This window comes from Ranitomeya variabilis, chromosome 3 (assembly GCF_051348905.1).
Source record: "Ranitomeya variabilis isolate aRanVar5 chromosome 3, aRanVar5.hap1, whole genome shotgun sequence".
In the NCBI taxonomy this organism is placed as follows: domain Eukaryota; kingdom Metazoa; phylum Chordata; class Amphibia; order Anura; family Dendrobatidae; genus Ranitomeya; species Ranitomeya variabilis.
In genome coordinates, this window is record NC_135234.1 from 409,596,204 (window position 1) to 409,619,217 (window position 23,014).

At 40.7% G+C, this 23,014-nt stretch overlaps 1 protein-coding gene across 1 annotated transcript in view; it reads left to right on the forward strand.

The window, feature by feature from the left end:
• UNC45B (unc-45 myosin chaperone B) overlaps positions 1–22,378 on the forward strand; it is a 39,829-nt gene extending 17,451 nt beyond the window's left edge. Inside the window, exons 3-20 of the mRNA XM_077299634.1 lie at positions 2,822–2,858; positions 4,892–5,067; positions 7,573–7,662; positions 8,110–8,277; positions 8,834–8,999; positions 11,102–11,272; positions 12,151–12,322; positions 12,472–12,772; positions 16,358–16,452; positions 16,649–16,790; positions 16,876–17,016; positions 17,188–17,315; positions 18,282–18,348; positions 18,454–18,567; positions 19,152–19,267; positions 21,003–21,120; positions 21,529–21,687; positions 21,890–22,378. Coding sequence (XP_077155749.1) covers positions 2,822–2,858; positions 4,892–5,067; positions 7,573–7,662; positions 8,110–8,277; positions 8,834–8,999; positions 11,102–11,272; positions 12,151–12,322; positions 12,472–12,772; positions 16,358–16,452; positions 16,649–16,790; positions 16,876–17,016; positions 17,188–17,315; positions 18,282–18,348; positions 18,454–18,567; positions 19,152–19,267; positions 21,003–21,120; positions 21,529–21,687; positions 21,890–22,150 — 2,622 coding nt within the window. The 3' untranslated portion in view covers positions 22,151–22,378. The remainder of the gene's footprint in view (positions 1–2,821; positions 2,859–4,891; positions 5,068–7,572; positions 7,663–8,109; positions 8,278–8,833; positions 9,000–11,101; positions 11,273–12,150; positions 12,323–12,471; positions 12,773–16,357; positions 16,453–16,648; positions 16,791–16,875; positions 17,017–17,187; positions 17,316–18,281; positions 18,349–18,453; positions 18,568–19,151; positions 19,268–21,002; positions 21,121–21,528; positions 21,688–21,889) is intronic.
• The last annotated feature ends 636 nt before the right edge of the window (positions 22,379–23,014 follow it).

Genomic DNA, 23,014 nt, shown 5'->3' on the forward strand with positions numbered 1-23,014 from the left:
TGTACACTGCACAGTACCACTCCTCCTGTCCTGTATATGTACACTGCACAGTACCACTCCTCCTGTATATACACTGCACAGTACCCTCCACCTGTCCTGTATATATACACTGCACAGTACCACTCCTCCTGCCAATCCTGTTCCTGTCCTGTTCTCGGATAGGTGACATTGGTCTTTGGGAGGATTAATATTGGTTTATTATTTTCAGGAAAACTATGGGAAAATAATATATATATATATTGGAAAACACATTTAAATGGATTATACCAAGTAATCCCCTTTCCCGAGAACTTTGTAGTTGCTGGGGTCCGACCGCTGGGACCCCCATGATCTCGAGAACCAGCGCTCTAAAGAAGCGATCAATCGTGGGCACTGTGGCGACATTCACACATAGCTCTTCAAATAACGCCTTTAAGAGGAGTGTTGAAGGGCACAACACAGTATAGGAAAATTCACTGATCGGGTGTGGGGGGAGTGTTAAGGTACCATCACACTCAGCGACGCTGCAGCGATATAGACAACGAGCCGATCGCTGCAGCGTCGCTGTTTAGGTCGCTGTAGAGACGTCAAACACAGCAGCTCCACAACGATGCAGGAGCGATCCTGTGACGTAACGGCGACTCACCTCTCGTTCTTACAGGTCGTTAGCTCCATGTAAAACATTGCTGACATCGTTGCTTTTGATGTCAAACATGACGATACACGCCGACCTGACGACCAAATAAAGTTCTGGACTTCTAGCTCCGACCAGCGATGGCACAGCGGGATCCAGATCGCTGCTGCGTGTCAAACACAATGAGATCGCTAACCAGGACGCTGCAACGTCACGGATTGTTGTCGTTCTCATTGTAAAGTTGCTGAGTGTGAAGATACCTTTATAGTCTGTGGGCTGGTGGGGTTTGTGTGGCATTGCTCCTTTTTTGTCCCAGTCCGGCCCTGGACAGCTCTGCAGGGAGGCTGCCATACTTTGTACTGGTTTTACTCCCTGCATATTGTGGGGCAGCTGAAGGGTTCAGGTAGCAGTGTCATCGCCCTGTGTTGTTCTGTAGCCCACATCCCCACACTTACTATATACAGTGGGCAACTAAGGGGTAGACAGCAGTTCCTTATGAATAGTAGGGTCAGTGGGTAAATGTGTCTACCTGTTTTACAATGGTATGGCCCAAATGTGAGCTGAGGTAACACATTGCCGGAAGCTAAGAGGCACTAACATGTCCATACACAGGCACTAATGCCCTCACACTTCTGCCAGTATGTACTGCCGTGTGTGTGGCAGTAGTTTTTCTAATAGTCTTATCACACCTGTCTACCATACTCCCTTGAGGCGGGACGGGAACCAAAGTTGACGTGTTCTAATATTGAACTCCCATTTCCCAGCTCTGGAAATTCACCACTTACGGTTGGAGGATTGGCAGTGATTGCATGGTTTAGAGGAGCACACTTCCATTTATAAGGGGTTGTCCCCGTCAGGCTGGGTTTACAGGAGGGATACCCTCCGTGAGGCTGGAGGTTGTGGTGCGTATACAGAATGTAAACTTCACTCTTGTGAACCCAGCCTACAACTAATTATGTAATGGTGCATGTATTACTAATGCAGATGACGTTTGCGTGTGTCGCCATTTCTAATTCATCTATATATTTTACTATATTATACTGCTCTGTAGTAAGCTCCGTTCTGCGCCCATATGTCTGTAGTAAGCTCCGTTCTGCTCCCATATGTCTGTAGTAAGCTCCGTTCTGTTCCCATATCTCTGCAGTAAGCTCCGTTCTGCTCCCATATCTCTGTAGTAAGCTCCGTTCTGCTCCCATATCTCTGCAGTAAGCTCTGTTCTGCTCCTATATCTCTATAGGAAGCTCTGTTCTGCTCCAATATCTCTGTAGTAAGCTCGGTTCTGCTCCCATATCTCTGTAGTAAGCTCGGTTCTGCTCCCATATCTCTGTAGTAAGCTCGGTTCTGCTCCCATATTTCTGTAGTAAGCTCGGTTCTGCTCCCATATCTATGCAGCAAGCTCAGTTCTGTTCCCATATCTCTGTACCAGCCTGTTTTTAAAGCCTGTTATGTCTGCTGCTTTAATGCAATGGCCAGAGGTAAGCAGGGAAAAGGAGGGCCACCGCAACTCGAGGGCCACTGCCTTGTGATTGCCCCCCAGGCTGAAAAGTGCCAGCCAGCCCCTGCTGTCAACTGTTATGTGGCCACAGCGGGGTATTGCAGATCCACTCACATTCATTTGAATAGGGGTGGATATACAGTACCCAACGGTGACCACTACACAACTTACAGAGCTGTGATGTGTAGCTCCGGAATTGAGCAGTTACGGCCATCACTGGCACTGGGAACAATTAGTCAGCAGGAATGTTGTATTTCACACCCTTACTGATCAGACATTGATGACCTATCCTAAAGACAGGCCATCAATATAAAAGGGGTTGTCCGCTATTAGGACAGCCCCTTCTTAAACCAAATTTTATGCCTCAATAAAATAATAAAGCCTATACTCACCTCCGATGCTGGCGCCATTCCGGCAGTGTCAGCACTTGCTCTCCCCTGGCTGTGATGCGGTGTTGTGGCATACCCTGTCTTCGCCTTAGAACAAACTGAACATGAAGAGGAAGTCTGGGCTGCAGCTGATCCCCGGCTTCCTCTTCATGTTCATGTAACCTTAGAGTGGAACCAAAGCTGAACTTTGGGATCCTGAAAAAAGGCATTGCGTTTTACCTGCAGCTTTTTTTTTACTGCCAAGAGGTCAAGTTTTGGCTGCAGAAAAAAAGCAATGTGTGAACATAGCCTAATAATCTACTTTCTCTTTTTATATTTTCAAAGGAGAACTATGTTCAAGCAGCCTCTGATGCCTCCAAAGGTATGTAGACCCTCCTGGTGGACTTCCCTTTGTAGGTCTACATTCTATTGTGATCTGGTTTAGTCTAGAATAGCTCAGGTTTGCGAGGTTGAGTTATAATAACTTCACTGAGCTTATCTGTACACAATAAAATAGTCATTGTGAATTCTCATTCCTTTGGTAGAAACCGATCTGTAGAAGATGTGAAAAACTAATATAAAACCAAACCGTGGGCAGCATGAATCAGAACCAGGCTGTACGATTGCTGCTAGGTATATTTTCTCTCAAGCACTCCAGTGTTTCAGAGAAAATAAACTTTGAACATTTGTAACATAGCCAGAGACGAGAGGGCTGACGTAGTTGATTGACTGGTCTCTCTCGTGTTTACATGGGAAGAGACCTGTCAATCACCTACAGTAGCACTAGGAAGAGTCAGCAGGGGGCGGCGCTGGACTAGTCTCATCCCAGGCTCATCTTTAAAGCATATTTTTCGGAAACACCAGAGCATTTCAGAGTATACTATATGTTGCTGAAATTGTGCAAGCAGGCTGCGATTCGTGTAGCGAAGAATCGCCTGTCAGGTTCCCTTTAAAGAAGTGGGCTACTTTCTCTTGTTAGTACAGCTTTCTTTGCATAGTGACCAGCACTTCTGACCATCTGCTGGTGGAGGAGCATGTGACCAGGCATGTCTGTCAGCCTCCTCCAATTGTACACTTCACATAGGAGATAGTGTTGAGCATTCCGATACTGCAAGTATCGGGTATCGGCCGATATTTGCTGTATCGGAATTCCGATACCGAGATCCGATACTTTTGTGGTATCGGGTATCGGGTATCGCAACAACATTAATGTAATAATGTGTAAAAGAGAGAATTAAAATAAAAAATATTGTTATACTCACCTCTCCGACGCAGCCTGGACCTCAGCGAGGGAACCGGCAGCGTTGTTTGTTTAAATTTCGCGCTTTTACTTGGTTACGTGAAGTCCCGGCTTGTGATTGGTCAGGGCGGCCATGTTGCCGGGACGCGGACCAATCACAGCAAGCCGTGACGAAATTACGTCACGGCTTGCTGTGATTGGTCCGCGTCCCGGCAACATGGCCGCCATTAACCAATCACAAGCCGTGACGTCACGGGAGGCTGGACATGCGTGTATTTTAAAAAGCGCGCGTGTCCAGCCTCCCGTGACGTCACGGCTTGTGATTGGTTAATGGCGGCCATGTTGCCGGGACGCGGACCAATCACAGCAAGCCGTGACGTAATTTCGTCACGGCTTGCTGTGATTGGTCCGCGTCCCGGCAACATGGCGCCGTGACCAATCATAAGCCGGGACGTCACTGGAGGCTGGACACGCGCGCTTTTTAAAATACGCGCATGTCCAGCCTCCCGTGACGTCACGGCTTGTGATTGGTTAATGGCGGCCATGTTGCCGGGACGCGGACCAATCACAGCAAGCCGTGACGTAATTTCGTCACGGCTTGCTGTGATTGGTCCGCGTCCCGGCAACGGCCGCCCTGACCAATCACAAGCCGGGACTTCACGTAACCAAGTAAAAGCGCGAATTTTAAACAAACAACGCTGCCGGTTCCCTCGCTGAGGTCCAGGCTGCGTCGGACAGGTGAGTATAGCAATATTTTTTATTTTAATTCTTTCTTTTACACATTAATATGGATCCCAGGGCCTGAAGGAGAGTTTCCTCTCCTTCAGACCCTGGGAACCATCAGGAATACCGTCCGATACTTGAGTCCCATTGACTTGTATTGGTATCGGTATCGGATTGGATCCGATACTTTGCCGGTATCGGCCGATACTTTCCGATACCGATACTTTCAAGTATCGGACGGTATCGCTCAACACTAATAGGAGAGCTTCTTTTCTACTGGAGGAGGCTGATGGACAGATCTGGTCTTAGAGGTATTTGCTAATATCAGTATTATTATTACACCTATTACATATTGGGATAGGATCTTGCAGACAGGAATACTCCTTGAAGTGAACAGTCTGGCACAGTTTGGTCAGATTAATCGAAAAACAAGTGTTTTGTTCTAATTTTAGCCATCGATGTGGATGCATCAGATGTTAAGGCTTTATTCAGGCGTTGTCAGGCCCTAGAAAAACTGGGGAAATTGGACCAAGCATTTAAGGATGTTCAGAGATGTGCAACACTTGAGCCGAAGAATCAAACATTCCAAGAGATTCTCCACAGAATAGGCACGGATATCCACCAGAAGGTAAGTCTACGTGAGAGCAAGCTGTAAAACCTGTGCCAGGCAAGTGACCTTTCTGCAGCTCATGCAGACCACCAGGGGGCAACTAAAGCAAACTGAGTTATGTGAAATATGAATGCAGTTGTAGCTAGAACTGAAAGAGATTACTCCTAGCAGTGCCAGTCAACCTTTGTTATCCATTGTCTATAGAGATGTCACCTTTTATTGTAATCCTGCGATTCACCTGCCGCTATTAACTAGTTAAATGCCTCTGTCAAATGCTGACAGCGGCATTTAACCGGCGCTTCCGGCCATCGGGCTGGAAATGAACGCATCGCCGACCCCCATCACATGATCGGGGGTCAGCGATGCGTCGGCATAGCAACCAGAGGTCTTCTTGAGACCTCTATGGTTGCTGATACCGGCTTGCTGTGAGCGCCACCTTGTGGTCGGCGCTCATAGCAAGCCTGTAATTCAGCTACATAGGAGCGATCTGATGATCGCTGCTATGTAGCAGAGCCGATCAGGCTATGCCAGCTTCTAGCCTCCCATGGAGGCTATTGAAGCATGGCAAAAGTAAAAAAAAAAAAAAAAAAGCTTAAAAAATATGAAAAAAATAAAATGATATAAAAGTTTAAATCACCCCCCTTTCGCCCCATTCAAAATAAAACAATAAAAAAAAAATCAAGCCTACACATATTTGGTATCGCCACGTTCAGAATCACCCGTTCTATCAATAAAAAAAGGATTAACCTGATCGCTAAACAGTGTAGCGAGACAAAGATTCGAAACACCAGAATTACATTTTTTGGTCGCCGCGACATTGCATTAAAATGCAATAACAGGCGATCAAAAGAACGTATCTGCACCAAAATGGTATCATTAAAAATGTCAGCTCAGCACGCAAAAAATAAGCCCTCACCTGACCCAAGATCACGAAAAATGGAGACGCTACGGGTATTGGAAAATTGCACAATTTTTTTTAGCAAAGTTTGGATTTTTTTTTTTACCACTTAGGTAAAAAGTAACCTAGACATGTTTGGTGTCTATGAACTCGGAATGACCTGGATAATCATAATAGCAGGTAAATTTTAGCCTTTAGTTAACCTAGCAAAAAAGCCAAACAAAAAACAAGCGTGGGATTGCACTTTTTTAAAATTTTCACCGCACTTGGATTTTTTTTCCCGTTTTCTAGTAAATGACATGCTAAAACCAATGATGTCTTTCAAAAGTGCAACTTGTTCTGCAAAAAACAAGCCCTCACATGGTCATATTGACGGAAAAATAAAGTTATGGCTCTGGGAAGGAGGGGAGCGAAAAACGAGAACTCAAAAACGGAAAAGGGCAAAGTCGTGAAGGGGTTAATATAGCAATGTAAAGTATAATATGCACAGTGTGAGTATAGCATAAGGATATGGACAATAGGCTTAGTACATTCTGTTGGTAGGATAGTAACTGTAGATAGCTGAAGGTACAAGAAGGTACAATTAATGATTGGGGCTAACCCACAGTGGGAGGGGGCTAGTGAAAAGCAGAAACTTCCTGATACTGACTCAGATAGGGAAATACAGTCGCAAGGTCAAGTTCAAGTGCAGTGGGCAGCTTGAGCCAGTAATTACCTATCGATCGAGGAAGTGGGAGGCCATAGTAGAATCCTGTGCCGATATTCCGTCAATGTCAGGAGCTCAAGGCCTGACATTGGGGCTGAATGGCACATCGGGTCCTCTGGTGCACAAGGAAGATAGATGTGGAACCTTGTAAAGGGAAGGTAGTGGATCCCAGGTGCACTGTGGAACTGGACAGGAAATCCCTTGGGCTGATTGAGCCAATGGGCATAGGAATAGACCAGGAGAAATGAATGGTAGAAATGAAGATGTGTTGTGCTAAGGAAGTAAGGAATATGAAGAGTTGTGCCTTATTCCATATGTTACAATGTGATGATCTTGAACTGTCCAGTAAACTTCTGTTGGTTGAAGTGAACTTGGGGTTCCCTGAGTTGCGTATGGCAGCTCCTGAGGCCTGGAAACAGCAAAGGCCTGCGGTCTACAAGTGAGCGTGATACACCCCACACCTGACAGCACACTGGGACATGGTTTTCTTGTAAAGTGACAGAACATAACCGGACAGTAGCTTGATCATGTCTACCGCTCTAAGTCACTTTACAATATCATACAGCCAGTGTCTGATACATGCTCTCTGTGGTTTGGGTAATGTGTCTACTGTCAGGTTCCCTCTACTAATTCCAGCCCACAATACACCATCCAGTGGACTGGTTATAGATTTGTTGCACATATTTCTAATCAGGCCTTGCAGAAATCTATGTGCTTGGCACCAATATCACCCATTCAGGAAGTATACGGCGTTCAGAGCCCCTGGGGGCTTCATGTGCTGATGTACAGCCTGTTTGACCTGTCTTTGCCATGTATTTAGGACCTAAGTGTATCACTGTGTCATTTTGTGCTAATCTTACATGTTCTTTGAGCAGCCTTTCTAATTGTGTGCACCGTGTTTTTTTTTTGTTTGTCACAGCTTCATGTTCAGTTTTCTACTGACTCCAGGGTTCAAAAGATGTTTGAAATCCTGCTGGACCCAAATACTGAAAAAGAGAAGAGGGAGAAAGTGAGTTACAGGACACATTTTCTTTATGAAAGTTGGTTTTCTGAAGTCAAACAGGCTTAGATCTAATAGATAGAACTGAAATATGTCACTGATAGGGGTGCATGGAGCCTTACTGTACCTTCAGTTAAATATAAAGTCATACAGAGTTTTCTGTTCATCATATTTTATAAAATAAGACACAAAAAACACATGGCAAACATCATCAAATATTTTTCTGTGTTCTTCAGTGTTACTTTTAAGGTAGAATAGCTTTGTACGTAGAGCACAAAGCTTAGCATGGTACAGGATGTCCCTACACGGTTTCCTGCTGCTACAAACATAACCCTTTACTTGTGCATGCAAGTAATAACAAATGATGAATGAAATAAAAATGATTATTAGAGATCTTGATTTTACAGATGTGCAATTTAAACATTTTATTATGCATAAACCTTTTTTTTTTCGCAGGCTGTCAACAATCTTATAGTTCTGGGCAGAGAGGAAGCTGGTGCCGAGCGGATTTTCCAAAACAATGGTGTAAACCTTCTCCTTCAGTTAGTGGCAACTAAAGATACAGAGCTAATTCTCTCTGCAGTGAGAACACTGTCTGGAATGTGTACAGGGCATAGAGCACGAGTAAGTCTTTGCGTTTTTTTTTACGATAGATCCACACACATTAGTATATAGTTGGCCAAACCTGCCAACTTTTCCCTGATGACAGATATTGGATAAATGTAACACCAGGCTTGTTGGATTTTAACATGCCCAGTCCTGTGTTTTCAAAGGAGATAAGCCTTTGTCAGAAGAGTCTGTAAGCTACCTCTTCCCCTGTAAATTAAAATCATGCTTTGCCTAAACGAGCAGGCATATGTGTGGGGGAATCGGGTAGAATAGCTGTTATGTGTTCAGCCGATAAATATTAAGCACATTTAGAAGTAAGAACATTATTTTCATTGAATATTATAAAAAATAGGCAAACAAAAGTTTTACTGCAAACTTAATTGAAGGTAAACTAGGAGTAGTAATTAACAATATTCTAGTATTAATGTAGAACTGGCTGCTAGTGTAAGACAAACTAGAGTTGTTGATGTATATTTAATCCTGTAGCATACAGGCAAACCTTGCCCAGCCTTTGCGTATGTATGTTGTGGTCTACCAATGTGTAATACAATTAGCGTTTTATTCTACACAGGCCACTGCTATTCTGCATCTTGTTGGTTTTGATCGGATCTGCCGCATTATGGCTATGGACAATGAAGAAATTGCTCTAGCAACATGCAATCTTGTGCAAAATATTGTGGACTCTCTCACAAAAGAGGATCGGAAAGAACACAGCAAAGAGGAGGCCCTTGTACTAGGTAAGAGTTTATTACATGAAAACTATTTATAGTTTAATTTAACATTTATATTTTGAAAATAATGATGGTCACCATACAAACATAATTGGTTTCTAAATACAGGGCATCCAGCAAAGCAATTAAGTTGTGATAGTATAATAAGTATTAAGATGTACAATATATTGCACGCAACCAGGATTGGTTAATGCTCGCTCTCATATAGTTACATAGATGAGAAGGTTAAAAAAATACATAAATCCAATGCAAATTCCAATTGTGATGATCCAGTAAAATACAAAAAAAATTCTGAGAATGTAAATTGCCCCATTCAAGAAGAAACAATAATCCAGAATAAGTTATTCCCCAAATAAATCCATAGATCAATGTTCAATGTCTAAAAATCTACTGTCCATAACTTGTGATATATTTTTCAAGCAAGCAACCAGGCCCTTCAATTAAATAATATCTTGTGTTAGGGGTCTAACGTCTTAAAGGGAACCTGTCACCACGTTTTTGGAAGATGGGATAAAAATAGCGTTAAATAGGGGCAGAGGTGGGCGTTACATTAGTGTGTTTGTTATGCGTTTATTACCCACCTAAGTTGCCGAAATACCTTTGCAAAGTCTCCGTTTTCGCCTGTCAATCAGGCTGGTCTGGTCAAAAGGGCGTGTTGTCTTCCCCCAGATATTGCGTAGTTTTCCGTTGGTGGCGTAGTGGTGTGCGCATGCCCAAGGTCCCGAATCCTCTGCCAGGGGATTTAAAAGAGCGCGCTGTTCGTTATTTCATTGGTGATCGGTGGGCGCGGCCATCTTCCTTTGGCCGCGCGTGCGCAGAAGCGGCGCTCTGCTGGCCGCGGCTTCAGGAAAATGGCCGTGGGATGCCGCGCGTGCGCAGATGGAGATCGCGGCGGCCATTTTCCTGAAGCCGCGGCCAGCAGAGCGCCGCTTCTGCGCACGCGCGGCCAAAGGAAGATGGCCGCGCCCACCGATCACCAATGAAATAACGAACAGCGCGCTCTTTTAAATCCCCTGGCAGAGGATTCGGGACCTTGGGCATGCGCACACCACTACGCCACCAACGGAAAACTACGCAAAATCTGGGGGGAAGACAACACACCCTTTTGACCAGACCAGCCTGATTGACAGGCGAAAACGGAGACTTTGCAAAGGTATTTCGGCAACTTAGGTGGGTAATAAACGCATAACAAACACACTAATGTAACGCCCGTAACGCCCACCTCTGCCCCTATTTAACGCTATTTTTATCCCATCTTCCAAAAACGTGGTGACAGGTTCCCTTTAATGCTCTTAAAGTAAAGAGTCCCCATCTATTGTGATGATTAAACCTTCTTCACCTAAAGTATGCCCTTTCTTCATGGTTAAAGTTCTAGATATAAAAGTGAAGAATGGATTTCTAGTGTCCACTCAGATATTTGTACAACACTTGTAAAACACTTTCAGCATGAGGACTGTGATGGACTAATTTCCCCTTGTCTGTCATGACGGCCATTTGGTGCGACGTTTCATCCAGTTGTTCAGAAACAAGAACCTACTCCAACCCTGGTGATGAAAGTGTTTTAAAATTTAATTAAAGGAGAATTTACACAAGACTGATGGATGCCATGGATCTAATTACTGTGAATTTAACCTTATATTCGGTCACTATATTATATTGCCTTCCTCTGTGGTTATTACCTTAGAGGGTTTTATACCATCTGCAAATACTGAAATTCCACTTTGTACCCCACTGGTAACGGCAGCCCAGCCTGAGTTTGGTCAAAATGTACTATTCACTTTGAATGTACTATAGACCACTAGTTGTCTATTTTATTATTTTCTTTTCATTTTCTTATCTTCTGTACTCTATCTCCTTCTGCTCCACTGCTTATGCATAACATCCAAAAGAAATTTAAAGGGGGAATCCAAAGTTTTAGCTAGATAGTCCATCAATATTAGATTCATGTCACCAATCAAACATGTATTATCTATCCTAAGCATAGGTCATCGGTTCAAACAAGCTGGATGACCCCTTTAAACATATTATTGTATACGTACATTACACAAAGTAATAAAATGTTTTAGGCAAAGAGTTGTGGGAGTAAATATTCTTGTTGTTTTTTATAGATACTAAGAAAGACCTCCGGATGATCACTACGCATTTGTTGGACATGCTTGTTAGTAAAAATGTTTCTGGACACGGCAGAGATCAAGCTCTCAACCTGCTTAATAAAAACATCCCACGATACGACCTGAAGAATAAGGACAATTCCAAGTCTCTCTTTGTGGTTGATGCAGGTGAAGTTGTTGTCTGAGTAGTCCTTACCATTTACAAATTACTGTATTTTTCAGTCTTTATAGTCTCTATAGCTGCCAAAATCTCTTGGTCCCTTGGACAGCACATGGGTCTGATCAGTACAACTACTTCCTTCTTCAGTGACGGGAAAGCTGTGTTCTTGTAGGATCTTCTTATGTTGCATTCCTTGTCATGGACGAGGCAGTATGATTAGTGATGAGCGAATATACTCGTTACTCGAGATTTCTCGAGCACGCTCAGGTGTCCTTAGAACAGTGTCCCAAAACGCTGCGTTGTGCATGCGTTGTGCGTTGTGTCGCCAACGCTGCGCCGCACAACGCAAATGTGAACGTAGCCTTAGCCAGCATAAGTACATGTGGGGGTTGCCTGGTTGCTGGATGGCTTAGAAGGGTTAATCCTAGTGACAAATGCACTTTAAGAGTATATAAAACATGCATAGATTAACACTCCTTTTGGGAAACAGACATGAAGTTTCCCGGAGATTTCTCTCTATACGGTTAAAAGTTTGCATACTCTTGATCTAATACTAAATGAACAGGAAATAACAGTATTTTAAAAGTTTCAAATTTTATTTTTTTTTAAACAAAGTTTAAGTTTTTATCAGTGCCGACAGTTATATTATTTTAGAGGATTCGAATAGGCCACATTTTCTCATTTGTTAGCCTCACTATGGTTTTAGAGTACCTTATTATTTATACATGTGAAAAGTGATGGCAAATGTTTTGAAATTCTGATTTTAGTATACGGTTTTCATAAAATGTTGATACCTTTAAAACTGTATGGATACCGTCAGGTCTTTCAGAGTCTATTTAAAAATGTAATTCTAAAAAAAAAACTAAATTTTGTATTTTTCCTCTAGGCTTAAAGAAGATTCTTAAGGTCTTAAGTCAGATTCCTGAATTGCCAAATTGCCTTTCTTTGACAGTCAATACCAGGTTAACGGCTTCAATCCTTCTAAATAAACTGTATGATGATCTCCGTTGTGATCCAGAGAGAGATAACTTCAGACAGATTTGTGAGGAGTATATAACGTAAGTCACTATACAGATGAAAAACTAAACTTTTTTATGATAAAATAATCAACTTTATCATAAAACCTATTTTTTATATGAGAGTTCGTCAGTGAAATTAATTGTATATAATACAGAATAGTGAATATTTGTGCTTTGTTTTATCACAGTGGACAGTTTGACCCCAAAAATATGGAGAAGAACCTACATGCCATACAGACTGTGTCAGGAATTTTGCAGGGGCCCTTTGATTTGGGCAACAAACTCCTGGCTTTGCCGGGGGTTATGGAAATGATGGTAGCACTAACTGGGTCAGAAAATGAAGTAGACCAACTGGTTGCAGTGGAAGCTCTTATTCATGCTTCTACAAAACTCAACCGTGCTACTTTTATTATAACAAATGGAGTGTCCTTGTTGAAAGACATCTACAAGAAAACAAAGAATGAGAAGATAAAGATCCGAGCCTTGGTGGTGAGTATGAACAATGTCCATCACATAATTTACACCATTGACAAGGACTATGGAAAATATCCCAATATAGCTCTGTTACAGTGGCACCCCTAATCAAAATTGCTGTTATTGTGAACAGTTAAGCAAGTTGAAGATGAAATGATCTCTAAAAGGCCTAAAGTTAAAGATGACACATTTCCTTTGTATGTTCGGCAAAAAAATATATATATATTTTCATCTTTTACATTTTATAAACTACAAAAAGGAAAATTTGCATTGCAAAAGTTTGGACATCATACATGGTTAATACCTAGTAGCATCCCCTTTTGAATGTAAACACTTTTTGTAGCCAGACAAGAGTCTTTCAATTCTTGTTTGAGGGATTTTCATCTATTGTTCCTTGGAAAATTCTTCCAGCTCTGTGAGATTCCTGGGTCGTCTTGCATGCACTGCTATTTTGAGGTCTAGCCACAGATTTTCCATGATGTTCAGATCAGGGGACTGGGAGGGCCATTATAAAACCTTCAGCTTGCGCCTTTTGAAGTAGTCTATTGTGGATTTTGACGTGTGTTTAGGATCATTATCCACTTGTAGAAGCCATCCTCTTTTCAACTTCAGCTATTTTACAGATAGTGTTATGTTTGCACCATTTGACCATTGGGGCAATACAACCCCAAAGTATGATTGATCCATCCCGATGCTTAATGGTTGGCGAGATGTTCTTTTCCTGAAATTCTGAGCCCTTTTTTCTCCACTCATACCTTTGATCATCATTGTGGCCAAAGAGTTCTATTTTAACCTCATCAGTCCACAGGATTTGTATCCAGAATGCATCAGGCTTGTTTAGATGTTCTTTTGCATACTTCTGATGCAGAATTTTATGGTGAGGACACAGGAGAGGTTTTCTTCTATTGCCTCTTCCACGAAGGCCATATTTGTGCAGGTGTCTCAGAACAGTAGAACAATGTAATAGAACTCCAGAGTCTGCTAAATCTTTCTGAAGGTCTTTTGCAGTCAAGTGGGGTTTCTGATTTGACTCTAGCAATCCTGCGAGCAGCTCTCACTGAAATTTTGCTTGATCTTCCAGACTTTATCTTGACCTCCATTGTTCCTGTTAACTGCTATTTGTTAATTACATTTCAAACTGAGGAAAGGGCAACTTGAAAACACTTTGCTATCTTCTTATAACCTTCTCCTACTTTGTGGGCCTCCACCATTTACATTTTCAGAGTGCTAGGCAGCTGATTAGAAGAACCCATGGCTGCTGTTTTTTGGTACAAGGTTAGAGGAGATTTAGAGGGTTTTTATAAAGCTGTGAAATTTGCATATTTTCTAGCGATGACAGCGAACAAGCCATAACCCTAACTGGCTAATTATGGTCTCAAACCTAGGTCAAATTTATCTGAGTACACAAATCTCCAAGGGTGCCCAAACTTTTGCATTGATCCATTTTCCTTTTTGTAATCTTTAAACTGTAAAATACACTACTGTTCCAAAGTGTAGGGTCACTTAGAAATTTCCTTATTTTTGAAAGAAAAGCACAGTTTTTTCCAATGAAGTTAACATTAAATGATTCAGAAATACACTCTATATATTGTTAATGTGGCAAATGACTATTCTAGCTGTAAACGTCTGGTTTGTAATGCAATATATTCATAGGTGTATAGAGGCCCATTTCCAGCAACCGTCACTCCAGTGTTCTTATGGTACTTTGTGTTTGCTAACTGTGTAAGAAGGCTAATGGATGGTTAGAATACCCTTGAAAACCCTTGTGCAAGTATGTTAGCACAGCTGAAAACAGTTTGGCTGATTAGAGAACCTATAAACCTGACCTTCCTTTGAGCTAGTTGAGAATCTGGAGCATTACATTTGTTGGTTCCATTGAACTCTCAAAATGGCCAGAAAAAAAGTACTTTCATGTGAATCTCGACAGTCTATTCTTGTTCTTAGAAATGAAAGCTATTCCATGCGAGAAATTGCCAAGAAACTAAAGACTTCCTACAACGGTGTGTACTACTCCCTTCAGAAGAGAGCACAAACAGGCTCTAACCAGAGTAGAAAGATAAGTGGGAGGCCCCGCTGCACAACTGAGCAACAAGACAAGTACATTAGAGTCTGTAGTTTGATAAAACGACGCCTCACAGGTCCTCAACTGGCAGTTTCAATAAATAGTACACACAAAACGCCAGTGTCAACGTCTACAGTGAAGAGGCGACTCCAGGATGCTGGCCTTAAGGCAGAGTGGCAAAGAAAAAGCCATATCTGAGACTGGCTAATAAAAGTAAAAGATTAATATGCGCAAAAGAACACAGAAATTGGACAGAGGAAGTTTGGAAAAAAGTGTTATGGACAGACGAATCAAAGTTTGAGGTGCTTGGATCACACAGAAGAACATTTGTGAGACGCAGAACTGAAAAGATGCTGGAAGAGTGCCTGACGCCATCTGTCAAGCATGGTGGAGGTAATGTGATGGTCTGGGGTTGCTTTGGTGCTGGTAAAGTGGGAGATTTGTACAAGGTAAAAGGGATATTGAATAAGGAAGGCTATCACTCCATTTTGCAACGTCATACCCTGTGGACAACGCTTGATTGGAGCCAATTTCATCCTACAGCAGGACAATGACCCAAAGCACACCTCCAAATTATGCATGAACTATTTAGGGAAGAAGCAGGCAGCTGGTATTCTATCTGTAATGGAGTGGCCAGCGCAGTCACCAGATCTCAACCCCATTGAGCTGTTGTGGGAGCAGCTTGACCGTATGGTACGCAAAAAGTGCCCATCAAGCCAAACCAGCTTGTGGGAGGGGCTTCTGGAAGCATGGGATGAAATGTCTCCAGATTACTTCAGCAAATTAACTGCTAGAATGCCAAAGGTCTGCAATGCTGTAATTGCTGCAAAGGGAGCATTCTTTAACGAAAACAAAGTTTCAAGGAGAAAATTATTATCTCAAATAAAAATATTTTTTTCAAACCTTGTCAATGCCTGGACTAGATTTTCAATTCATTTGGCAACTCATTTGATTAATAAAAGTATTTGTTTTCATGGAAAACACAAAATTGTCTGGGTGACCCTAAATGTTGGAACCATAGTGTATATGTATATCTTTTTGCCTAAAATAACGAAAATATGTAATCTTTAACATTAGGCCTTTTAGAGATCATTTAATTTTCAACTTGATTAACTGTTCACAATAACAGTAGTTTTGACCAAGGGTGCCCAAACTTTTACATGCCACTGTATATCAATTTTATGGAAAAATTAGATTGTAATTGGGATATTGAAGCCAAGGGAATAGTGTAATACAAATAAAAATAAAATAAATGAATAATTTTAAAGATCTTCCTATTAGGGCATTAAGTTGGGACACATTATGTTTAAAAGAGGCTACTGAATCTTGCTGAGAAGAGTGCTTTAATTTTGCCATCTGTGTACACCTTTGAAAAACAACAAGTTCTGTTTTTTGAAAGGTGAACTTGTATCGTGAGTTATTTATAGAACCTTATATTACAATTTCTCTATGTATTTCTTTGTAAATTGACCGTACAAATTTCATTTTATTATGTTACAGAAGAATTCAGATTAACTATAGTAGTTTCTGAATTTCAGGGACTTTGCAAGCTGGGATCAGCTGGAGGTACAGACTATGGTTTAAGACAATTTGCAGAAGGATCCACTGATAAACTTGCCAAGCAATGTAGGAAGTGAGTATATATACTGTATAATGTAAATGATTTCTCATCTGTAAACTGTATAATGAAACATGGCATAATCCTGAAACATGAAAGATGTTTGAAAGGCCAGTGTATTCCTGTATGTGCATAACTAGGTATGAAAAGTTTAGGCATATTTCTTGAATAGTATTTTAATCTAAGATCGGTGATTGGGTCTTCATTATAGGTGGTTGTGTAACCCAAGCATTGACATACAGACTAGAAAGTGGGCAGTGGAAGGACTGGCATATCTGACATTGGATGCCGATGTAAAAGATGACTTTGTGGAAGACGAACAAGCGCTGCAAGCTATGTTCGACATGTCAAAGGTACGTAAGGCCATGTTCACATTTACTAATGTCATGATACAGTTGTATACAGAAATACTAACATTATGATTTCACTTTTGCACAGACAAGTGATAAGACCATTCTCTACTCTGTGGCTTCAACTTTGGTCAACTGCACAAACAGTTATGATGTGAAGGAGGTCATTCCGGAGCTTGTCCAGCTGGCTAAATTTTCCAAGCAGCATGTTCCAGAGCAACACCCAAAGGCAAGTTGTCTACTACTAGTAGTGGACTAATGTCATTCACATTGGCTACAAGTGTATTTGAATTGTTCATAGAACAACATGTATTGGTGGGATGCTTTGATGACATAGATCTGAAACAAAAAATTTTACACGTTGATGTCTTCTGTAACAATTACTTATTTTTTGTTCTAGGATAAGAAAGACTTTGTAACAAAACGTGTAAAGAGACTGCTACAGGCTGATATCATCTCAGCTTTGTCCTGCATGGTGAAAGCAGACAATGCCATCCTTACAGACCAAACCAAAGAACAGCTAGCGAGGTAATGTGTCATGGACTACTGTATAACTCTGATAGACTGGCCAGATAAATCACAGTGTAAGACATTATGCTGAAAATCATGTGCACACAACATCCCCTGGTCTGAAAGAAACTTTGGCATATTGAGATGAAAATGTGGCCTTAATTGGAGTTGAGCCCAATCTACTTCTTTTCTTTAACTCAAGGACTCCAGTGTTATATTTGGTTTCCTGCCAGATTCTGTAAAGTTGCATAACTAATAAATGCATTGCATCATCTTCTTCAGCAGGAGTGCACCGCTTTTCAGCCCCCTACTTGCTGGGGTGAGGATTTGGGGAGTAAAGGGCACTCCTGATTGGTTGATGGTTTGAACCAGTGGTATTGTTGCTTTGCTGGCCCAAACTGTAAGCTCTCTGATGCTGTAAACAGAGGTAACTTTGATCTGACCTGTTCCAGAGCTTAGAAGTTCTATTCACAAGAATTTGTTGGCACCATGCTCCTTGCCTAGGAGACCGGTCACCTCTGACGGACTGCAGCTGTAACCGAGGCATTGAGCAGTAAACAATAGAATTAAGAAGGACTCTATTCTTGAGAAAGGAAAGGTTTTTTTTAAACAATAAGTAAATTGCAAAGTTTGTTCTTTTTGCAAACACTTTACAGTTTCAACTATTTATGATCAGGAAAAAAATGCTTTAAGTAGAGTCCAGAAATCTTGGCTCTGGCATGCTGTTCTTTGAGGGCTTTACCATGAAGAGTCATTTTATCTGGAGAAAAATAATATATTTCCTTATTGACTTGAAAAATTGTGGCTAAAGTATCTATGTATCAGTAGTAAATGACATTCTGCACATGACACTTGTTAAATAAAGGTACAAAGTTTTGCTTTGCGTATCAGAATTTTTTTTCAAATGTGCAAGCTGTTGAAAAACCATAAGTGCAAGTGCAAAATTCTTATTAAAAATAATTTATAATAATGTGAATGTTTTAGGGTTTTCTTAGCATTGTGTGAAGATCCTAAGGACAGAGGAACAATTGTTGCACAAGGAGGAGGCAAGGTAAAATGCAGAATAACTGATTATATAATTTATAGTAGAGTCTGCAGTATAGCGGAATTGCTGATTTTGGATCTACTGTATAATTCTCGCATTGTGTTTGGATAGGCCATGATTCCACTAGCCCTAGAAGGTACAGAAGTAGGAAAAACAAAGGCCGCTCACGGTCTGGCTAAGATAGCAGCTGTGTCTAACCCTGACATTGCATTCCCTGGAGAGCGGGTATGTAATAAGGACCTTGAATTTACCATGTTTTAAACGCTTTATATCGTTTACTGATCGAATTGTTTTTATACATTGAAAGATCGAACATTTCTGAATGCAGTGATAACAAATATGTGTAGTTTTAATTTATGTTATTGTTTTATTTCCATTTCTATTTATTTTTTAAAAAACTTTTTTTCACAATTTTTACCGACTTCAATAGTTTTTTTAGGGGACATGAAGCTCCGGTAATCCAATCGCCTGCGCTATACATAGCAGTGCTTTCCACAGCAAAATCTGCATCATTATCTACTTCATTGTAGGGGAAAGATCCTATGGAAATGTTCCCTTAACCTCAGAAAGCTCAGTACTTGTATGATAAAAGTGTATTCTGGGATGTGTTTAATGCAAAGAAGATTGTCTAAACTTAGTCCCAACTCTAAGCTGTGCCAAGTGTCAGGTCTCTTCAGGTTATCATCCTCTGATTGTACACTGAAATCTTTCCATTTATCAGTAGATATTAACTTAATACGCTTTTTAGATACATTAGAATAAAGCTGATAATTGGAAAATGAGGCCAACTTGCAATGGTATTATTTCAGATATATGAAGTGGTACGTCCCCTGGTCAGTCTCCTGAACACAGAGAAAGATGGTATGCAGAACTTTGAAGCACTCCTTGCCCTGACAAACCTCTCCGGGAAAAGCGAAAAATTAAGGTTTGTATTCCCAATATTAGATAGACGTGACAATTGGAGCAACATACCAAGGAGGGGACTAAATATATGTGTGATTATAATATTAATGCATAGAATAGTCATGCTAATTACCCACAAAACAAAACTTTAACGAGGACCTTTCACTGGATATTTCAGTTTAATCTGCTTGGTTCTGCTCCACTGATTCTGGGAGTTTTTCTTTCTTCTGTGCCCCTCCATTCTAAAGTTATGCCCTCTGTAATAAAGCTGCCAATGCTCTCTTCAGCCAGGGAAAAATGTGCACAATTTGGAACAAAGTGGCACAGAATAAAAAGAAAAACTGTCCCAGAATCGGTGGAATGGCGACAATTGAATTGAATATGATTCTTAGTGAAAGGACTTTTTTAAGCTAGGTAAGACTGGTCCAATTAACCCATTATCTACCAATGTCCTTTCTTTGGGACGCCTAATCTTTTGCTTCTAGCAACTAAAATTTTATAATTTTTATAATTAGGTCCAATTTTTTGTGTTGTGTTTGTAAAATGAATGTTTTCAAAATAGGAAATCATGTCATTGTCATTTTTAATTGAATATTGGGACGCCCTTTTCTGAAAAATCCGTAAAATGACCATTTCTAATTTGGCAAGTAATGGGCACTTGTAACAGCCGAATGAGCCCTTGTAAGGCTACGGCCAGATGGCCAAATATAGTCTCATCCAAGAGAATTGGGCCAATTATGAAAATGTCTCTCTGATCAAACTCTGATCAGAATGTCAGCATATTGTGATCTGATTCTCTCAGTTGAGAGTATCGGAGCACACTGTGAGGAGATGATGTAGAACAAAATGTCTCCATCTTCTCTTTGATGTCAGTGTGTGGAAATTGGACTGCACTTTGATGTCATCTGAGTGCAGTCCGATGATTTCCAAGGACTCAATGTCTTGCATGGCCGAATGCGATCCGAATATTTCATCAAACTTGTATTAGCAGTGATTTATTCTCGACTAGCTCGGTCAGGAAAAAGTCAGACATGCATGCGGCCCCATAGAATAACTTAAGTCCAAGTGTGATATGCAAAAAAACTGCAGATCAATGCAAACTCTAAGTAATCTGAGTAGCATGATGTAGAAGCTGAGACCATGATTCTAGTAATGTGTCACTTACTAGACTGCTTGTTGCAGTTTCAATAAAGTCAGTGTTTTATCAGAAGGACATAATCCCTAGAGGACTAGTTGTCTGGTGCCAAGTAGTCTGCTCTATGTAACTCCGCCCTAACCACTGATTGGCAGCTTTCTGCCAGTATACAAAGAAAGTTGCCAATCAGTGGTGTGGGCGGGGTTGTACGGAGTTCAACATGGAGACAACTGCTAGATCTGCAGCAGAGAAAACAGGGATTTTATCGAAATTACAGTAAGCAGCCCAGTAAGTCATACATCGCTGGAATCAGGTTCTCTGTCCCTACATTATGCTGCTCTAAGGTGACAAACAAAAACCTGGTGATAGATTCCCTTTAATATCGTTAAAGAAAAAAAAAGTGCTTTTTTATACTGTTAGCCATTAGAAAAAATGACTGATTGCTCTAATTTTTGCTCTCAATCAACTCTTGCAGCTGATTTTCATGGTCTTAATGGATGTAAAGCATGTTTTTTTTTAATTTTTATAATGGCCGAGTTTAGTTTACTCTCAGCCCAGAAATCTTGCTGTTACCATATTCAGTGCAAATATATGATCAACTTGTTGTCTATTTTTATTACAGACAAAAAATTATTAAGGAGAAAGCTCTTTCTGACATTGAGAGTTACATGTTTGAGAATCATGAACAGATCCGACAAGCTGCCACCGAATGTATGTGCAACCTGTCGTTGAATAAAGAGGTGGGTGAATGTGATCAGGGCGGCTTTTAGGCTTGTCAGATTATACTGTACTCGGGGGCTCAGATTAACGTGTCCAAAAGAGGGGCCCAAGGTAACAGGTTCGCTTTCGGTGCATAGTAATTGCAGGGGGCATTGACATCAGTGGTCTCTCTCTGCTTAAGGTTTAAGAGTACATGATGGGGCATAAGATATATGACAAGGGAGCCAGATATTTCAAGTAATGGCCCTGAATTTGATTATTCAATTTATATCGTCATTTTATCTGGGAAAGGGTAATATGTTACCTGTAGATATTAACCCCTCACTCAGAAGATCTGTACAAAAACATCCAAAATGTCTCAGACTTTTAACAATTTGTAGGATTTTGCATTGTTAGAACTTATAATACTCTATGTTCTATTCCATTAGGTTCAGGAGAGGTTCACAGCTGATGGAAATGATCGTTTGAAACTGGTGATTTTGCTTTGTGGAGAGGAGGATGAGGTTAAACTACAAAGAGCAGCAGCTGGAACTCTCGCTGTTCTCACTGGAGCGCAGAAGCAGCTGTGCCATAAAATGACCCAAGTAGTAAGTACAAGCAGTGTGATATGTTACTGATTAGCCACTAGGTAATATTAAAGTTTATTTTGCATGGCGTTTTCCATTCTTCAAGGAACTGTTTTTAATAAAATGCTATTTGAATTAATTTCATTCATTTAGCATAGTTAGAAATGATGCTGTAGAGATTACATGTGCTTGGTCATATTCTGATGTATTTGCTCCTTCCCAGACAACACAGTGGATGGAGATCCTGCAGAGACTTTGTCTGAATGAAGACTTGCAAGTTCAGCATCGAGGAATTGTGATTGCCTACAACCTCATCTGTGCAGACCAAGAGTTGGCAAAGAAGCTGGTGGAGGCAGAGATGTTGGAGATTTTAACAGTTATAGGAAAAGAAGAGAACAATCCCAACAAGCAACATATCATAGCTGTGGCTAGAGAAGCCCTGATTAAATGTTTAGATTACGGGCTTATCAAGCCGGTATCGTGATTATAAAATCAGATCCTATGTGACAAAGGAGCATTCCCTTTGTATGTAGGGGTGTATTGTCGTGTTTACAAAAATAATGGAAAGTAGATGTGTGTTTAATGTTAATAATATGAGGCACTTCTCAAAGCGTACACCTGTATTTGAGGTCTTTACAGTTTAAAGAGGTATTAAAGAGGTAGAAGGTATAATAATAATAATATTAGCAAATACCTCCAATTAGAAAGGTAGCATAGTTTTTCTGATTCGCTATGTCACTTTCCTCATGTGCAGGCATTACAGGACCTTAGGTATCCATGGTTACGACCACTAGCAATTAGCTAACTGTCAATATATCAGTGGTCGTAACCATGGATACCTAAGGTCCTGCAATGCCTGCACATAAGGAAAGAAACAGCAAATCAGAAAAACTATACTACATTTCTAATTGAGGGTACTTGCTAATATTTGTATTATTACACCTACTACATATTGGGATAGGACTTAGATATTGGAATACCCCTTTAAACTTCCTTAGACCATCTGGCCTGAAAAGTAAGGCCATTCTACATTCACTTAGAGAAACAAGATTAATTCAGATATTTATCGGAAAACGTACTGGAGATTAGTTTTCTTAAGCACAAGTTTCAACTGATTTATAGTAATATCTTCATTTAATGCTATTTAATAATACCCAAAGAATCATTATTAAAGATCACATTTCATACATAAAGTTATTACTGTATGGTAGGTATCGTAATGCAATAAAGTGAACAAAACTGATTAAAATTCTTGATTAAAATCACATTTTTTTGTTGTAGATGCTAGGTTTTTGGAAAATAAACCGATAATAAAGAATTGTTGTTTTTTTTCTGTAAGGTCACCTTC